The sequence below is a fragment of the Salvelinus alpinus genome, chromosome 14, assembly GCF_045679555.1.
Source record: "Salvelinus alpinus chromosome 14, SLU_Salpinus.1, whole genome shotgun sequence".
NCBI classification, from domain to species: Eukaryota; Metazoa; Chordata; class Actinopteri; order Salmoniformes; family Salmonidae; genus Salvelinus; species Salvelinus alpinus.
Genome location: NC_092099.1, coordinates 45,190,397 through 45,209,185, shown reverse-complemented (window position 1 = coordinate 45,209,185; position 18,789 = coordinate 45,190,397). Strand labels below are relative to the sequence as shown.

General features: G+C 41.0%; 1 protein-coding gene across 1 annotated transcript; it reads right to left on the bottom strand.

Moving 5' to 3' along the window:
* Positions 1-15,994: 15,994 nt before the first annotated feature.
* Positions 15,995-17,106, bottom strand: LOC139538196 (trace amine-associated receptor 13c-like). Its single transcript, XM_071340060.1, has one exon. It carries the CDS (start codon positions 16,997-16,999, stop codon positions 16,040-16,042), a length of 960 nt encoding a protein of 319 aa, XP_071196161.1. The 5' UTR covers positions 17,000-17,106; the 3' UTR covers positions 15,995-16,039.
* Positions 17,107-18,789: the final 1,683 nt, after the last annotated feature.

Genomic DNA, 18,789 nt, shown 5'->3' with positions numbered 1-18,789 from the left:
GCCAGCTCTCCCGTTATCTCTCTCAGAATGACCTTCTTGATCCAAATCAGTCAGGTTTCAAGACTAGTCATTCAACTGAGTCTGCTCTTCTCTGTATCACGGAGGCACTCCGCACTGCTAAAGCTAACTCTCTCTCCTCTGCTCTCATCCTCCTAGACCTATCGGCTGCCTTCGATACTGTGAACCATCAGATCCTCCTCTCCACCCTCTCCGAGTTGGGCATCTCCGGCGCGGCCCACGCTTGGATTGCGTCCTACCTGACAGGTCGCTTTTACCAGGTGGCGTGGCGAGAATCTGTCTCCTCACCACGTGCTCTCACCACTGGTGTCCCCCAGGGCTCTGTTCTAGGCCCTCTCCTATTCTCGCTATACACCAAGTCACTTGGCTCTGTCATAACCTCACATGGTCTCTCCTATCATTACTATGCAGACGACACACAATTAATCTTCTCCTTTCCCCCTTCTGATGACCAGGTGGCGAATCGCATCTCTGCATGTCTGGCAGACATATCAGTGTGGATGACGGACCACCACCTCAAGCTGAACCTCGGCAAGACGGAGCTGCTCTTCCTCCCGGGGAAGGACTGCCCGTTCCATGATCTCGCCATCACGGTTGACAACTCCATTGTGTCCTCCTCCCAGAGCGCTAAGAACCTTGGCGTGATCCTGGACAACACCCTGTCGTTCTCAACTAACATCAAGGCGGTGGCCCGTTCCTGTAGGTTCATGCTCTACAACATCCGCAGAGTACGACCCTGCCTCACACAGGAAGCGGCGCAGGTCCTAATCCAGGCACTTGTCATCTCCCGTCTGGATTACTGCAACTCGCTGTTGGCTGGGCTCCCTGCCTGTGCCATTAAACCCCTACAACTCATCCAGAACGCCGCAGCCCGTCTGGTGTTCAACCTTCCCAAGTTCTCTCACGTCACCCCGCTCCTCCGCTCTCTCCACTGGCTTCCAGTTGAAGCTCGCATCCGCTACAAGACCATGGTGCTTGCCTACGGAGCTGTGAGGGGAACGGCACCTCAGTACCTTCAGGCTCTGATCAGGCCCTACACCCAAACAAGGGCACTGCGTTCATCCACCTCTGGCCTGCTCGCCTCCCTACCACTGAGGAAGTACAGTTCCCGCTCAGCCCAGTCAAAACTGTTCGCTGCTCTGGCACCCCAATGGTGGAACAAACTCCCTCACGACGCCAGGACAGCGGAGTCAATCACCACCTTCCGGAGACACCTGAAACCCCACCTCTTTAAGGAATACCTAGGATAGGATAAAGTAATCCTTCTGACCCCCCCCCCCCCCCCCCTTAAAAGATTTAGATGCACTATTGTAAAGTGGTTGTTCCACTGGATGTCATAAGGTGAATGCACCAATTTGTAAGTCGCTCTGGATGAGAGCGTCTGCTAAATGACTTAAATGTAAATGTAAAATTAAACTATATTGAAAAAACATACATTACGATGATTTGTTCACATGTATCAAAAAAAATCCGAGCCAGAGATCATATTCACCTATAATGACGGTTTTCCAGGAGGCAATTCCAGGTCGAACTTCAGCCATCAAAAAAAAAATTATGGCGTACCTCTCACTCCAAGAGGTTGTATTCAATCCCTGAACGAGATATTCAAGTCCTTTCTGCTCTCACTTCCGCATGACACCCAAGGGAAGGTGTATGACGTGTTTCTATAGTCCCAAGTGACATGCCCTTTTATAGACAAGCTCTTGAAGAGAGACCTCGCTTTTGGAAATCTCACTTCCGGATAGGAAATGGGCTGCAGAAAGAGTTCTGGTTCACTTAGAGAAATAATTCAAAACGGTTAAAGAAACTAGAGAGTGTTTTCTATCCAATAGTAATGATAATATGTATATTGTACGAGCAAGAATTGAGTAGGAGGCCGTTTGAAATGGCCACCTCTTTCCAGGTTACTCAGTGCTGCCCCACAGTAAATTCATCAGGCTTAAGCAATGTTTCAGTCAGGTCAACACATCAAGATTATGATCAGTGATAAGTTGATTGACTATAACTGCCTTGGAAGTGAGGGATCTAACATTAACCTGTTAGGCTGGCTGGCCCGACACCGGTACACTTATGACAACATCCAGCTCAATTGCAGGGCGCGAAATTCAAAATCTATTTTTTTTTAAATATTTAACTTTCACACATTAAAACTTCTTGCAACTATAGGGGGTGCTGTTCCGCATTAGCATATTTGGGTCTCCAAATTAAACTGCCTCGTGCTAAATTCTTGATCGTACAATATGCATATTATTGTTATTATTGGATAGAAAACACCTTCTAGTTTCTATAGAAGTTGGAATTTTGTCTCTGAGTGGTACAGAACAAAATCTACAGCACTTTTCATGACAGGGGTCAGATTCCAGAAATTTTTACCCCTGATCTGGAGTCTGTTTTTAAGGCGACAGTGAATGCTATGAAGAAACCGACACTGCCTACGTCTTCCTCTGGGTGTCTGTACGTCATCACGTTTTGAATGGAGTCTATTGCACAATCCCAGCCATTATAAAACCACAAAATGTATAGGGACCGCCCTTTCTCGTCGCGCGCCTGAAGCGTGAAGGACATCGGACTTGCCTCATTCCAAATCCTTGTCTAACCAGCAATATTTCTCCGGTCATGTTTTCAGTCGTTATAGTTGTTAAAAACATCATAATGTAGTTAATTTGAACCGTTTTATAGCAATTTATATCCGTTTAGTGCGATTTTGAGGAATTTCTTTGTTGTGCACTCTGAAACTTTGGACACGTTTTGGGGTCCCGTTCGATCGTTAGTGGATATTTCGAAGGACAGAGGACATCTATCGACCAAAAGACGTTTATAACATAGAAAGGATACATTGCCCAAGAATATGATGGAAGAACAGCTCAAAGTAAGCAATATTTAATATGATAAATTGTTGTTCTGTCGAAATATTTTAAACGCATATTTCGCCATTTTGTTTGGTATAGCTTCACTTGGCGAACCCTGTATTGAAAAGTAAGGATAATTTTAAAAATGTAAATCAGCGGTTGCATTAAGAACTAATTTGTCTTTCGATTCCTGTCAACCCTGTATTTTTTAGTCAAGTATATGATTAGCTTTCGATTAAACTAGATCACTCTGAAAGCTGACGTTCCTCATTTTGAGGCTTGAGTTGTGACTATTTCCATTGTATAACCACGGTTTTGTATGGCTAAATATGCACCTTTTCGAACAAACTGTATATGTATGTTGTAAAATGATGTTACAGGAGTGTCATCGGAAGAATTCTGAGAAGGTTAGTGAAAAAATTAATATATTTTGGCGGTGATTACGTTATAGCGCTCTTTGGCTGGAATCGATGCTCTGGTAACGTTTGCACATGTGGTATGCTAACTTATCGATTTATTGTGTTTTCGCTGAAAAACGCTTAGAAAATCTGAAATATGGTCTGAAATCACAAGAACTGGGTCTTTCCATTGCTATGCTTTGTCTATTTTTATGAAATGTTTTATGATGAGTAAATTGGTCATACACGTTGCTCTATCTAGTAATTCTAGTCGATTTGTGATGGTCGGTGCAATTGTAAACTGTGATTTCTACCTGAAATATGCACTTTTTTCTAACAAAAACTATCCTATACCATGAATATGTTATCAGACTGTCATCTGATGTTTTTTTTTATAGGTTATTGGCTATCAATATCTTAGTTGAGCCGAATTGGTGATAGCACCTGAAGGAGTAAGAAACTGATGGAGTTAGAATAGTGGTGTATTTTGCTAACGTGTTTAGCTAATAGATTTACATATTTTGTCTTCCCTGTAAAACATTTTAAAAATCTGAAATGGTGGCTTTATTCACAAGATCTGTATCTTTCATCTGGTGTCTTGGACTTGTGATTTAATGATATTTAGATGCTACTATCTACTTGTGAAGCTATGCTAGCTATGCTAATCAGTGTGTGGGGGGGGGTGGGGGGTGATCCCGGACCCGGGGTAGAGGCTCGTGAAAGGTTAACAAGTCCAATACAGCATTTGAAAGATAAACAGCTTGTGAATCCAGCCAACGTGTCCGATTTTTAAAATGTTTTACAGCAAAAACACCACGTATATTTATGTTAGTTCACCACCAAATACAAAAGAGGACAGACATTTTTCACAGCACAGGTAGCATGCACAAAGCCAACCTAACTAACCAAGATCCAACCAAACAAACCTAGAAACAACTTCCTCAGATGACAGTCCTATAACATGTTACACAATAAATCTATGTTTTGTTCGAAAAATGTGCATATTTGAGCTATAAATCAGTTTTACATTGATGCTACCATCATAGCTACAGTCAGAAATAGCACGGGAGTAGCCAGAGTAAATACAGACACCAACGTCAACTACCTAATTACTCATCATAAAACATTTCAGAAAAATATATAGTGTACAGCAAAATGAAAGACAAAGATCTTGTGAATACAGACAATATTTCCGATTTCTTAAGTGTTTTACAGCGAAAACACAATATATTGTTATATTAGCTTACTGCAATAGCTAACACACAACAGCATTGATTCCAAGTAATCGGTAGCGATAGCACAGTTCGACAGATATATGAAATAGCATCCCAAATTGGGTCCTTATCTTTGATGATCTTCCATCAGAATGTTGTAAAGGGGTCCATTGTCCAGAACCGTCTTTGTTTGGATCCAGAACTAACTATTTCCCTCTTGAATTAGCAAGCACACTGGCCGTGCGGCGCTAACCTCTCCTTCTTGAACAAATTCTTCCAACGCATCACGTCTAAAGTCCCGAATAAATTTCATTAATATAATTAAACTATATAGAAAAAACATGTATCAAATAAAATCGAAGCCGGAGATCATATTCACCTATAACGACGGTTTTCCAGGAGGCAATTCCAGGTCCAACTTCGCGCCTTCGGAAAAAAAAATAATGGCGGACCTCTCACTCCAAGAGGATGTATTCAATCCCAGAACGAGATATTCAAGTCATTTCTGCTCTCACTTCCGCATGACACCCAAGGGAAGGTGTATGACGTGTTTCTATAGTCCCAAGTGGTCCCGTGTGGCTCAGTTGGTAGAGCATGGTGCTTGCAACTCCAGGGTTGTGGGTTCAATTGCCACGGGGGGACCAGGGTTCAATTCCCACGGGGGGACCAGGATGAATATGTATGAACTTTCCAATTTGTAAGTCCCTCTGGATAAGAGCGTCTGCTAAATGACTTAAATGTAAGTGACAAGCTCTTGAAAAAAGACCTCGCTTTTGGAAATCTCACTTCCGGATAGGAAATGGGCTGCATAAAGAGTTCTGGTTCACTTAGAGAAATAATTCAAACTGTTTAAGAAACTAGAGAGTGTTTTCTATCCAATAGTAATGATAATATGCATATTGTACGAGCAAGAATTGAGTAGGAGGCCGTTTGAAATGGCCACCTCTTTCCAGGTTACTCAATGCTGCCCCTTGCAGCCATAAGAAGTTTTAAGTCGCCCTATTTTAAGATGTGAGGTATCACAATCTCTTTCAATAATGTCAGGAATGGAGGAGGTCTTTATTCCAGTGAGATTGCTAAGGCGAACACCGCCATGTTTAGTTCTGCCCAACCTAGGTCGAGGCACAGACACTGTCTCAGTGGGGATAGCTGAGCTGACTACACTGACTGTGCTAATGGCAGACTCCACTAAGCTGGCAGGCTGGCTAACAGCCTGCTGCCTGGCCTGCACCCTATCTCATTGTGGAGCGAGGGGAGTTAGAGCCCTGTCTATGCTCGTAGATAAGATGAGAGCACCCCTCCAGCTAGGATGGAGTCCGTCACTCCTCAACAGGCCAGGCTTGGTCCTGTTTGTGGGTGAGTCCCAGAAAGAGGGCCAATTATCTACACATTCAATTTTTTGGGAGGGGCAGAAAACCGTTTTCAACCAGCTTTTGAGTTGTGAGACTCTGCTGTAGAGCTCATCACTCCCACTAACTGGGAGGCGGCTAGAGACAATTACTCGATGCCGACACATCTTTCTAGCTGATTTACACGCTGAAGCTATGTTGTGCTTGGTGACCTCTGACTGTTTCATACTAACATCGTTGGTGCCGACGTGGATAACAATATCCCTATACTCTCTACACTCGCCAGTTTTAGCTTTAGCCTGCACCATCTTCAGATTAGCCTTAACTTCGGTAGCCCTGCCCCCTGATTAACAGTGTATGATTGCTGGATGATTCGTTTTAAGTCTAATACTACGGGTAATGGAGTCACCAATGATTAAGGTTTTCAATTTGTCAGAGCTAATGGTGGGAGGCTTCGGCATCTCAGTCCCTGTAACGGGAGGAGTAGATACCAGAGAAGGCTCGGCCTCTGACTCCGACTCGCTGCTTAATGTGGAGAACTGGTTGAAAGTTTCCGTCGGCTGAATCACAGACATGAATTCAATGTCAACTCTATGTTGGATAAAAAAAACAACAGCGTTGATTCAACCAGTGTTGGCCCAGTGGGTTTAAAACTCTGCAAAAACTCTGTAAAACTGATTTTCAACTGGCCTCTTCAATCCAGCATTTTGTATATGAAATCTAATGTTTCCTGAGGCGACATTATAGAATGTCACCTTTAATTTGAGGGCCTTTAATGTCACCTTTAATCTGTTTTACCGTTTAGGAACAAAAACAAATTATGTATCTAGTCCCCCCATTTGATGAAGTCATAAGTATTTGGACATCTTCACTTGCAGTGTATTAAAGGTAGTACCATTTTAAACGTAATGTTCAGTTAAATAATGTATTTAGATATTGGTTCCATTACCCTGTAAACAGTCTATGAACTGCTCTAATGAGTGAATACAATCCACACTTTGGTTTCGGTAGTCAGGGACAACAAACAAGAATGTTATCATTTTCAGACAAACACTTTACTTCCTTCAGCACACTACTACAACAGAGTGACTGTTTTGGAATAAAATATTCAATATATTTCCTTTAACATCCTCTGTGTTGTGTGCTTATTGTTTAACCATTGATTTGCTCTAGGTCATTTTGAGATTAAGGAGCATCAGGTCCTGCTGGAATATCTACCAATAGCATGTCCATCTTTTTGTGAGAAATTACACTGGTCACTGTTCAAAACATTTATAAAGTACTATAAAGTATGAAAAGTCTTCACTTTAGATTAGGGACTGCAATACAACTTTACTAACGATTAGTAAATAGTTTATACGTTTATTCATTAAACATCTTATGAATTATCTTATGTATCATTATTACAGACTATAAAAGGTGTTAATAAATGTGTGAATAACCAGCTAATTAAAACAAATGTGGGAGTAAAAGTACATGAATGATGAATAAACTATTTACTAATCCAGTATACATTTTTCATTACAAAGTGTTATTATAAAGTGTTACCAATCTCTAAATTGCTTCTGACTCCACAGCCTCTGAGAGAGAGATGCTATGGTGTGACCCTTGACCTGACAGCAGTGATGTAGTGAGAGTGGTTGTGGTGTCTGCTGTGGTCTCCTGCGCTGTTGTGCTTAATCATTAATGCATATTGTAGTTATTTATACATGTGAGAATCCCTAGCTGACTAAAATGTAACAAATGTGGGAGTAATGATTAATATATTGTGAACAAACTGTAAATGGCTCACAAATGGTTTATTAATTAACATTATAGTGTTACCCTTAATTGCATATTCTTGCATTTTACCCTCAACTACTTACACAATACACCATTGAGATAGACTTGGACATTATCTGATATCATGCAGTATTGTACATTTCAACTTTACTGCACTTGATGAAGATGTTGTGTCACAATTGAGCCACCAGAGGGAGGTGTTAAACAACATATAGAATGATTCATGACGTCCTCGGAATGTACTATTAGAACACTTACATACTATTTATCATTGAATAACATGGAACAACAACAGACTTATGCCTTCTTATGCCTTCCCCAAGTCCTTCAAATCCAATCCATCCAAATCAATCTGTATCAACACAACATGTACCTTTTGACGAGAACACTGAGATAAGTAATGTCAGTGTATTGTTACATGAAAGAAGCAATTACAACAATTGCATATATCAAAACTTTGTGAAACTAGGGAATAAAATTATTGGAACTTCAGAGTTAAAATATGTTTAGCTGTCACTTTGAACCATGGATAAAATAATGCATAAATTATTATTATTATTTATTAAGGAATTAACAAGTGGTAGAAAACAGATGAAAAGTGATAAATTATCACTTAAAAAAGACAAAAAGACAAAAATAAATAGAGTTGGATTCCAACAAATGAAATAGGTGAAAACAACAATAGATCGAGTATTTGCTGCTTTTCTCTCAGACTTATTTGCCTGTGCAGTTTTAACACCAGACACACTGACAGCCTCTTCTGAAAATACCTTTCTGGCCTGTGATCTGGCCACCACAAAGGTTTTCACATAAAGTGTTATAATAATAGAGCATGGGACAACCATTGTAAATAGACGGTCAATTACATTACCCCAGATTTACCCTTCAACAATAAAACATTATTTCAAACACCTACTTTGTACCTGTACATTTACAACGTTCTTTTATATTGGCGGCACGGTATAAAACAAAGAAGTACCTAAACAAGCAACGTAGGCATGAAACACACAGAAATATTTCCCAAAAGCCAGCATGATTCCTTATTGTTACAGTCATTACCGGTATCACAATCAGTCCAACCAGGAGATCTGACACAGCCAGAGAGAGGATGAGCAGGTTGGGTGGAGTGTGGAGCTGTTTGAAGTGAGAGATGGAGATGATCACCAGTACGTTCAAAAGTACTGTAACTGCTGAAATCAACTGTTCTCAGCCCTCTCCTGTACACCCTGTTCACCCACGACTGCGTGGCCATGCACGCCTCCAACTCAATCATCAAGTTTGCAGACGACACTACAGTGGTAGGCTTGATTACCAACAACAACGAGACGGCCTACAGGGAGGAGGTGAGGGCCCTCGGAGTGTGGTGTCAGGAAAATAACCTCACACTCAACGTCAACAAAACAAAGGAGATTATCGTGGACTTCAGGAAACAGCATAGGGAGCACCCCCCTATCCACATCGATGGGACAGTAGTGGAGAAGGTGGAAAGTTTTAAGTTCCTCGGCGTACACATCACAGACAAACTGAAATGGTCCACCCACACAGACAGCGTGCTGGCGCCTCTTCAACCTCAAGAGGCTGAAGAAATTTGGCTTCTCACCAAAAACACTCACAAACTTTTACAGATGCACAATCGAGAGCATCCTGTCGGGCTGTACCACCGCCTGGTACGGCAGCTGCTCCGCCCACAAACGCAAGGCTCCACAGAGGGTAGTGAGGTCTGCACAATGCTTCACCGTGGGCAAACTACCTGCCCTCCAGGACACCTACACCACCCGATGTCGCAGGAAGGCTAAAAAGATCATCAAGGACAACAACCACCCGAGCCACTGCCTGTTCACCCCGCTATCATCTAGAAGGCGAGGTCAGTACAGGTGCATCAAAGCTGGGACCGAGAGACTGAAAAACAGCTTCTATATCAAGTCCATCAGACTGTTAAACAGCCATCATTAACATAGAGTGGCTGCTGCCAACATACTGACTCAAATCTCTAGCAACTTTAATAATAAAAAATTGGATGTAGTAAATGTATCACTAGTCACTTTAAACAATGCCACTATATAATGTTTACATAACATACATTACTAATTTAATTTGTATATACTGTACTCTATACCATCTACTGCATCTTGCCTATACCGTTCGGCCATCGCTCATCCATATATATATTTGTAAGAATCTTTAAAAGGTGTCAATATTTTTTACCCTTACCTTTTTTGGGAGAAAATAATATTACTGGTTAAACAAAATTTTTCTCTGAGCAATTGCATTAGTATGAAATAACATCATTTCATTTTTATTTGTATTTGTATTATTTATTTCATGTAGTCATTATTTCTCATCTTTATCAATAATGTCATTATTGATAAATCATTTCCGACCCCAATAATAATTTCCGACCCCACCGTACCTACTACTGCTAAATGAGGTCCATATTTATGTACATACAATATATATTTATTGGTTTCTTGTTTTGATTATTTGTGTAGAGACATTCACCTGCACTGTTGGAGCTAGTTACACAATCATTTTGCTGAACCTGCCGTAACACCTGCAGATCTGTGTACGTGGCCAATACACTTTTTATAAATCTAGTTTGTAGTTGTTCTGTCATATTCCAGAGGGTTCTGTTAGCACTACAATACCATATACTGTATTGTCCATTTACACGGAAATTCATTTGGAGACGTCAGCATACAAATACACAACACAAGACAACATATTACATGCCGTACGGAAAACTGTAACGTTAGTACACAAGTCACACATTTACATATTCACATATTATTCAAAACATGCAGGGATCTGTCATAATGACACTGATATCACTCTACCAATTAAAGGTGTCAAACACAAACACATCTAATACATTGTGATTTGTATTTTTCTATTGTTTTATTTATTCACACAGCTTGGGTCACCATTGAGAACAGTGTCTCATTTGCAAGGAAGCCTTGTGAACGTGAACATACAATAAATACAAGATTAATCAAAACAAACTACTCTCATATTCTAGTGCCAGGTAGCCTAGCAGTTTATCAGTTGGGCCAGTAAGAGAAAGGGAGCTGGTTCAAATCCTCATGCCTACTAGGTGAAAAATCTGTCAATGTGCCCTTGAGCAAGGCACATAACCCTAATTGTTCATGTAAGTCACTCTCGATAAGAGTGTCTGCTACCTCTGCATGATTCTTAGGGAGCATATTACATCAGCAAAACTCAACCTGTGCTCTGTCACTGGGAACAACTCTTAAATTATGATAGTTCAACATTTTTAAGTTTCGTTTTATAAGTTTCTGACACCAGAGGGTGCTGTTATCACCTGTATGCAAGGCTCTGGAACAATGAGGTCCAAAACTCTAAGGCATTCGACCAAATAAAGGTGTTGGAGACACACAAATTCTTTCCTCCAGGGACCTAATAAGGCCCTAATACAGCATAAAGATTCAAAGTGAACCTGAGTACAGCTCTATTGCCATTTGTGTGAGTACAACTTCCATTAAGCCTCAGCCTCAGTACAACCCTCACCCCTAAACTAGTCTTCCCTGCACAGGTCAAGAATCCCACCTCTGAATCATGACTCTGTCACAGGTGGGATCTGAACCCTGGTATCCTGAGTGGAAAACCAACATCTTCATCAACAGTCCAAGAGGAAAGTCCCTCTTGGACCCAAGGTGACACTGATTTAGAAGTACCAGGCAGGGCTACCTCATCACGACAGCATGAGTCTGACTCACCTCTGCTTCACATTTTCCATTTAAGTCATTTATAGATGGGGGGGGGGGGGGGGGGTTGTGGCATTAATCAAGATACTCATGGGACTAAACCTCCCCCTAACATCACTCAAGTCTCAATCCTACATCCCTCTCTATAGTGTTTAGACAAATAACAAGACATTTTCAGAACTGTGCAGAACTGAAATTACTTTTTTTTTGTGGCCTCTGAATTGGAACATCCTGATTTCATGGGCATGATCCAGGATACACACATATATAATATGATCCAGGGTCAATATAGACATATCTAACATGCCAAAAGACTGGTGTGACCCCTGACCTGGCAGCAGTGATGTAATGAGAGCAGTGACAGTGGCAGTGAGAGTAGTGATAGTGTTCATAACCAGTATGTTGAGTGTGAAAACACATACGTTTTGCCAGCAGCAGACTATGATCGATAATGTCAAAGGCCGCACTGAAGTCTAACAAAACAGCCCCCACAATCTTTTTATCATCAATTTCTCTCAGCCAATCCTCAGTCATTTGAGTAAGTGCTGTGCTTGTTGAATGTGCTTCCCTATAAGCATGCTGAAAGTTTGTTGTCAATTTGTTTACTGTAAATAACATTGTATCTGGTCAAACACTATTTTTTCCAAAAGTTTACCAAAGGTTGGTAACAGGCTGATTGGTTGGCTATTTGAGCCAGTAAAGGGGGCTGTACTATTCTTAGGTAGCGGAATGACTTTTGCTTCCCGCCAAGCCTGGGGGCACACACATTCTTGTAGGCTTAAATTGAAAATATTGCAAATAGGAGTGGCAATATCGTCCGCTATTATCCTCAGTAATTTTCCATTCAGTAGTTTGTCCCCCTCAAAAAGAAATGAGGGGGACAAAGTCAGACAACATTTGGTTTGTTTATGCTGATTGAGGTCTATATTGACTTTGACATTCCAAATATTGTAAATTGAAACCTACGTTCCTACTTCAGGAGTGTGAACCTAATACGTCTGGTTTGTCTGTCCCCTGCAGGTAGACTGGTTTCAATCTGAAGCGGCAGCTGCCACGGCTGAGTAGAGAAACATCTGTTCTTCAACATGTCCGTCCTGCAGCCAGTGGAGCAGCTCTCTCTGGCGCAGTTGGAAATGAAGATCCAGTGTGAACCAAGGTTCGCCCTCAGCATGTCCCTGTACAAGGTGCCACAAGGCCAACAGCAGACTGGTGCTGTCCCAGCAGGTGCAAATGGAACCACACTGTAAAACATTTCCTGTAATTTGTACAGTAACTTACTGGAAGCAATTGGCCAGTAAGTTACTGTAATTTATTTTACAGTACAGCGACTGTAATCCAATTTTTGGCAATTCATTATATGGGACCAAAATATTTACTGTGATCTAATTTACGGTATATTACTGGAATTGCCCATGCAGCTACATATTACCCAGTGTTATTTGCAAGTTTACATTTGTACATTTTGGTCATTTAGCGGGCGCTCTTGTCCTTAGTAACGTACAGTCAGTGCATTCAAACAAGGTTGATAAAAAAGAAGGCATATCACAGTCATAGCAAGTAAAACATTTCTGTAACCATTACTGAACATGTTGAAATAGATAAGGATATTGTGGTCTTCAAAATAATTGTAATGACAACACTATCTTATGATATACAGTGCATTCGGAAAGTATTCAGACCTCTTGACTTTTTCCACATTGTGTTAAGTGCCCCATGGTGGAGGTGGGGTTATGGTATGGGCAGGCATAAGCTACGGACAACGAACACAATTCCATTTTATCGATGGCAATTTGAATGCACAGAGATACGGTGACGAGATCCTGAGGCCCATTGTAGTTCCATTCATCCGCCACCATCACCTCATGTTTCGTCATGATAATTCACGCATGTCCGTCTTCATCTGTACACAATTCCTGGAAGCTGAAAATGTCCTAGTTCTTCCATAGCCTGCGTACTCCCCAGACATGTCACATATTGAGCATGTTTGGGATGCTCTTGATTGACATGTACAGGAGCATGTTCCAGTTCCCGCCAATATCCAACAATTTTGTACAGCCATTGAAGAGGAGTGGGACAACATTCAACAGGCCACAATCAACAGCCTTTAAATGTATTTATATTTTTTATTTAACTAGAAGAACAAATTCTATTTTACAATGAGGACCTAGGAACAGTGGGTTAACTGCCTTGTTCAGGGGCAGAACAACAGATTTTTACCTTGTCAGCTCAACGATTCGATCTAGCAACCTTTAGGTTACTGGCCCAACGCTCCAACCACCAGGCTACCTGCCGCCCCACATGATTGTTTTGAAGGGGTGTCCCTATACTTTTGTATATATAGTGTGTCTTTGATCAACAGATGTATATTTGTATTCCCAATCATGTGAAATCCATAGATTAAGGCCTAATGAATTCATTTCAATAGACTGATTTTCAAATTAATGACTAACTCAGTAAAATCTTGCGTTTATATTTTTGTTCAGTATAGAACAAGTCAAGTTATTCCTCTGTCACAGATTGTGAATTATACTGCCTTCCTCTGGCCACTGTACATACTGAAAGTAATCCCTGTCCTCTGTTTCTCTCTGCAGGAAAACATTTAAAGAAATGTTGCTCTTTATTCTTTACTTTGGAAATGAGGTCAAATGTTTAATTTGAGGCGACATTATAGAATGTCACCTTTTATTTGAGGGTATTTTCATAGTGCATTCGGAAAGTATTCAGACCCCTTGACATTTTCCACTTTTCGTTACGTTAGACTTTTTCTAAAACTGATTAAGTGATTTTTTCCCCCCCCTCATCAATCTACACACAATATTTAAATTTTAGAAATGTTTTCAAATGTTAAAAAAAATAAAAACAGAAATACCTTATTTACATAAGTATTCAGACCCTTTGCTATGAGACTAGAAATGGAGCTAAAGCGCATCCTGTTTCCATTGATCATCCTTGAGATGTTTCTACAAAATGATTGAATTCGGCTCCTGAATGGCGGAGTGGTTTAAGGCACTGCATCTCAGTGCTAGACGTGTCACCACAGACACCCTGGTTCAAATCCAGCTGTATCACAACTTGCTGTGATTGGAAGTCCCATAGGACGGCACACAACTAGCCAAAAGTCGTCTGGGTTTGGCCAATGTAGGCTGTCATTTGTAAATAATAATTTATTTTTAACTGACTTTCCTAGTTAAAATGTTTTTTTTTATTGTTGAGAAAGGCTGCAACATCTGCTGAGTATTTGTATGTGACCAATAAAATGTGATTTGTTTTTGATTTTGTAGTGCATTAAAGGTAGTAACCCTTTAAATGTAATGTTCAGTTAAATTATGTATTTAGATATTGGTTCCCTGACCCTGTAAGCAGTCTATGAACTGCTCTTAGTCTGTGCCTCTCTGACATTGCTCATCCATATATTCATATATTCTTAATTCCAGTCCTTTACTTAGATTTGTGTGTATTAGGTATTTGTTGTGAAATTGTTAGATATTGCTGCACTGTCGGAACTAGGTGCATAAACAGTTCTCTACACCCGCAATAACATCTGCTAAACACCTGGTTTTGACCAATACAGTCTGGTTTGATTTCTACTGAGTGACTGCAATCAGTCAGTGCCAAGAAACAAGAATGTTATCATTTTCAGACAAACACATTACTTCCTTCAGCACACTATTACAACAGTGTGACTGTGTTGGAATAAAATGTTCAACATATTTCCTTTAACATCCTCTGTGTTGTGTGCTTATTGTTTAACCATTGATTTGTTCTAGGTCATTTTGAGAACTTAAGGAGCATCAGGTACTGCTGGAATGTCTACCAATAGCATGTCCATCTTTTTGTTATAAATTACACTGGTCACTGTTCAAAACATTTATAAAGTATTTATAAAGTATGAATAGTCCTCACTTTAGATTAGGGACTGCAAAACTACTTTACTAATGATCAGTAAATGGTTTATAAGAACATGTATTAAACATCTGATGAATGATCTTCTGAATCATTATTACAGACTATAAAAGTTGTTAATAAATGTGTGAATAACCAGCTCATTAAAACAAATGTGGGAGTAATGATACATGAATGATGAATAAACTATTTACTATTCCATTATACATTCTTCATTACAAAGTGTTATTATAAAGGGTTGCCTATCTCTATTTGAATTCTGACTCCACAGCATCTGAGAGCTGCTCTGGTGTGACCCCTGACCTGGCAACATTTATGTAGTGAGAGTGGTTGTGGTGAGAGTAGTGGTAGTGTTCATACCCAGTATGTTGAGGTTGAACTGTCTGCTGTTGTCTCCTGCCCTTTTGTGCTTAATCATTAATTCACGTAGTAGTTTTTTTATACATTTAGAATACCTATCTGACTAACATTTAACAAATGTGGGAGTAATGATTAATAAATGGTGAGCAAACTGTAAATACCTTAGAAATGGTTTATTACTGAACGCTATTGTAAAGTGTTACCCATAATTGCATATTCTTACATTTGACAATCAACTACTTACACAATACACTATTGAGTTATACTTGGGCGTTATCTGATACCGTGCATATTGTACATTTAAATTTTACTGCACTTATTGAAGGTTTGTGCCCCAAATGAGCCACTAGACTCGAGCAGGGCAATTCCAGACCTCGGGGGCCTGATTGGTGTCACACTTTTCCCCCATCCCTCGCAAACACAGGTAATATGAAAACAATGGTACTATGAACGCCTTAAGTTCAGAGTTAAAATATGTTTAGCCGTCACTTTGAACCATGGATAAAAGAAAGCATAAATTATTGGATTAATTAAGGAATTAACAAGAGGCAGAAAGCCGATGATAACTGATAATAAATTAACAATTAAAAAAGAAAAGAAGAAAACAAATAGAAATGGAATCCAACAACAGAAATAGTTGACAACAACAATAGCTAGAGTTTTTGTTGCTTTTCTCTCCGACTTATTTGCCCGTACAGTTTTAACACCAGACACCCTGGCAGCCTCTTTTGAAAATACATTTCTGGCCTGTGATCTGGCCACCACAAAGATGTTCATATAAAGTGTTATAATAATAGAGCATGGGACAATCATTGTAATAACAAGGTCAATAATATTAACCCAGATTGACCCTTCAACAATAAAACATTCATTCAAACACCGACTGGGTACCTGTACATTTACAAAGTTTTTTATAATAGCAGCACGGTATATGATACAACAACACCAGGTAATGGATATACAACACATCACTCTTGGTATTGTTATTCTAGAGTGGTACAATAAGGGATCACACACAGCAACATAGCGGTCAATAGATATCAAGACCAAATTACCCAGAGATAAAGAAGTACATAATAAAGTAACGTAGATCTGAAACACACAGAAATATTCCCCAAAACCCCAGCATGATTCCATTATTGCTACAGTCATTACTGGTATCACAACCAGTCCCACCAGGAGATCTGACACAGCCAGAGAGAGGATGAGCAGGTTGGTTGGAGTGTGGAGCTGCTTGAAGTGAGAGATGGAGATTATCACCAGTACGTTCAAAAATACTGTAACCGCTGAAATCAATGAGAAGAAGATGTACAGTGTTATGTAGATAGATGTCGATAGCAAAGCCTTTCTGCAAGAAGAGTTTCCGTCTTGAAAACAGTACTGAACATCTTCATGTTTCTCCATATGTAATAAAGTGTCAAAATGCTGAGGTCCTGCTCCTGCTTGGTCCTGTGTGTGACCCTGTCAGGTCCGCCTTCTGACAAACTCTGAGCTCTGCCTCTCTATTTATCCCTGAGTTACAGACAGAAACTCCCCTCCCCGGAGTCTCTCTGCACACACACACACCACCACCAACAAAACAAGTGAACACACAAATTAACAAATGGTTGGATAAACAAATCATTTGTGAAAGCATGATGTAATGTATGACGGGATTTGATGTTGCTGTGCCCACCTAGCCTGTCCTTCAGCCTTACTGATCGTTAGAGATGAGAGAATGTCAGGACCCGGTGCGAGAAACAGTCACTAAATCGGCAGAACCCAGAAGATGAGGCAGACACAGCAGTACTAGAGATGGTGGTTTAATAAAAAAAATAGATAACTTCCAAAATACAAAGAAAATCCACAAAGTGGTAAAAACAGCAAGGGAAAAAACAAACCTAAAAGACTAATCCAAAATACAAAAGAACAAAACCAGAGAACCTCTGGAAAATCCAACAAGAGAAAAATATATGTTCACAACAAGGCTTGGGCTGGGTGCTAACATACAAACACTGAGCAAGGAACTAAGGAACACACAGGGATTAAATACTAACAAGGGAACGACATACAGGTGCAAACAATAATAGAGCAAGGGAAAAACAAAAGGTACAAAAAAGGTGCAATGGGGACATCTAGTGACAAAAAACCAGAACAGTCCTGGCCAAAACCTGACAGAATCCCCCTCCTAGGAACGGCTCCTGACGTTCCTACCAGCCTTCTCAGGGTGGAGGGCCCTGAACTGACGAATGAGGTCAGGGTCCAGTATGTCCTTGGCAGGAACCCAGGAGCGCTCCTCGGGACCGTAGCCTTCCCAGTCCACCAGATACTGCCAGGACCGCTGCACCCGGCGGGAGTCCAGTATCCGGTGGACGGTATAAGCCGACTGGCCTCCGATGACACGGGGCGGAGGGGGAGGTCTGCCTGCCGGAATAAGGGGAGAAAAAACAACAGGTTTTAATAAAGAAATGTGAAATGTGGGATTGATTTTAAGGGATCTGGGTAAGTGCAGGCGAAAAGTAACGGGATTGACTCTCCTGGCAATCTTAAAGGGTCCGATGAATCTCTGGGACAGCTTGCGAGACTCCACCCGTAGCGGTAAGTTTTTTGTTGAGAGCCATACTCTCTGGCCGGGGTACAGGGTAGGACCGGGACGGCGACGTCTGTTGGCTTGTCGTTGGTACTGCTGAGAGGAACGCAGAAGATTAAGACGGGCCTTCTTCCACGTAAGCCGACAGCGTCTGATGAACCTCGAGGCTGAAGGCACTCTGACTTCTGCCTCCTGGTCCGGGAACAATAGAGGAGCATAGCCAAACTGACACTCGTGCAGGGATATACCAGTGGAGGAGGAGCACAAGGTGTTGTGAGCGTACTCAGCCCAAACAATGAAGGATGACCATGTGGATGGGTTGTTGGAAACCATACATCTGAGGGTGGTTTCCAGCTCCTGATTCATCCTCTCAGTTTGGCCGTTGGACTCCGGATGGTACCCTGAAGATAAACTGGCCGTGGCCCCTATGAGTTGGCAGAAGGCCTTCCAAAACCTTGAGGCGAACTGGGGACCTCTGTCGGAAACCATATCTTGCGGGATGCCAAAGACTCGGAACACATGGTTAATCACCAACTCAGCTGTTTCCTTGGCAGAAGGTAATTTGGTCAAGGGAACAAACCTGGCCGCCTTAGAAAACCTGTCGATGATGACTAGGATCGTAGTA

Bases quoted from the DNA above. Each gene is read 5' to 3' on its own strand.
- LOC139538196 (XM_071340060.1), bottom strand. From the start codon at position 16,999: ATGGAGAAACATGAAGATGTTCAGTACTGTTTTCAAGACGGAAACTCT.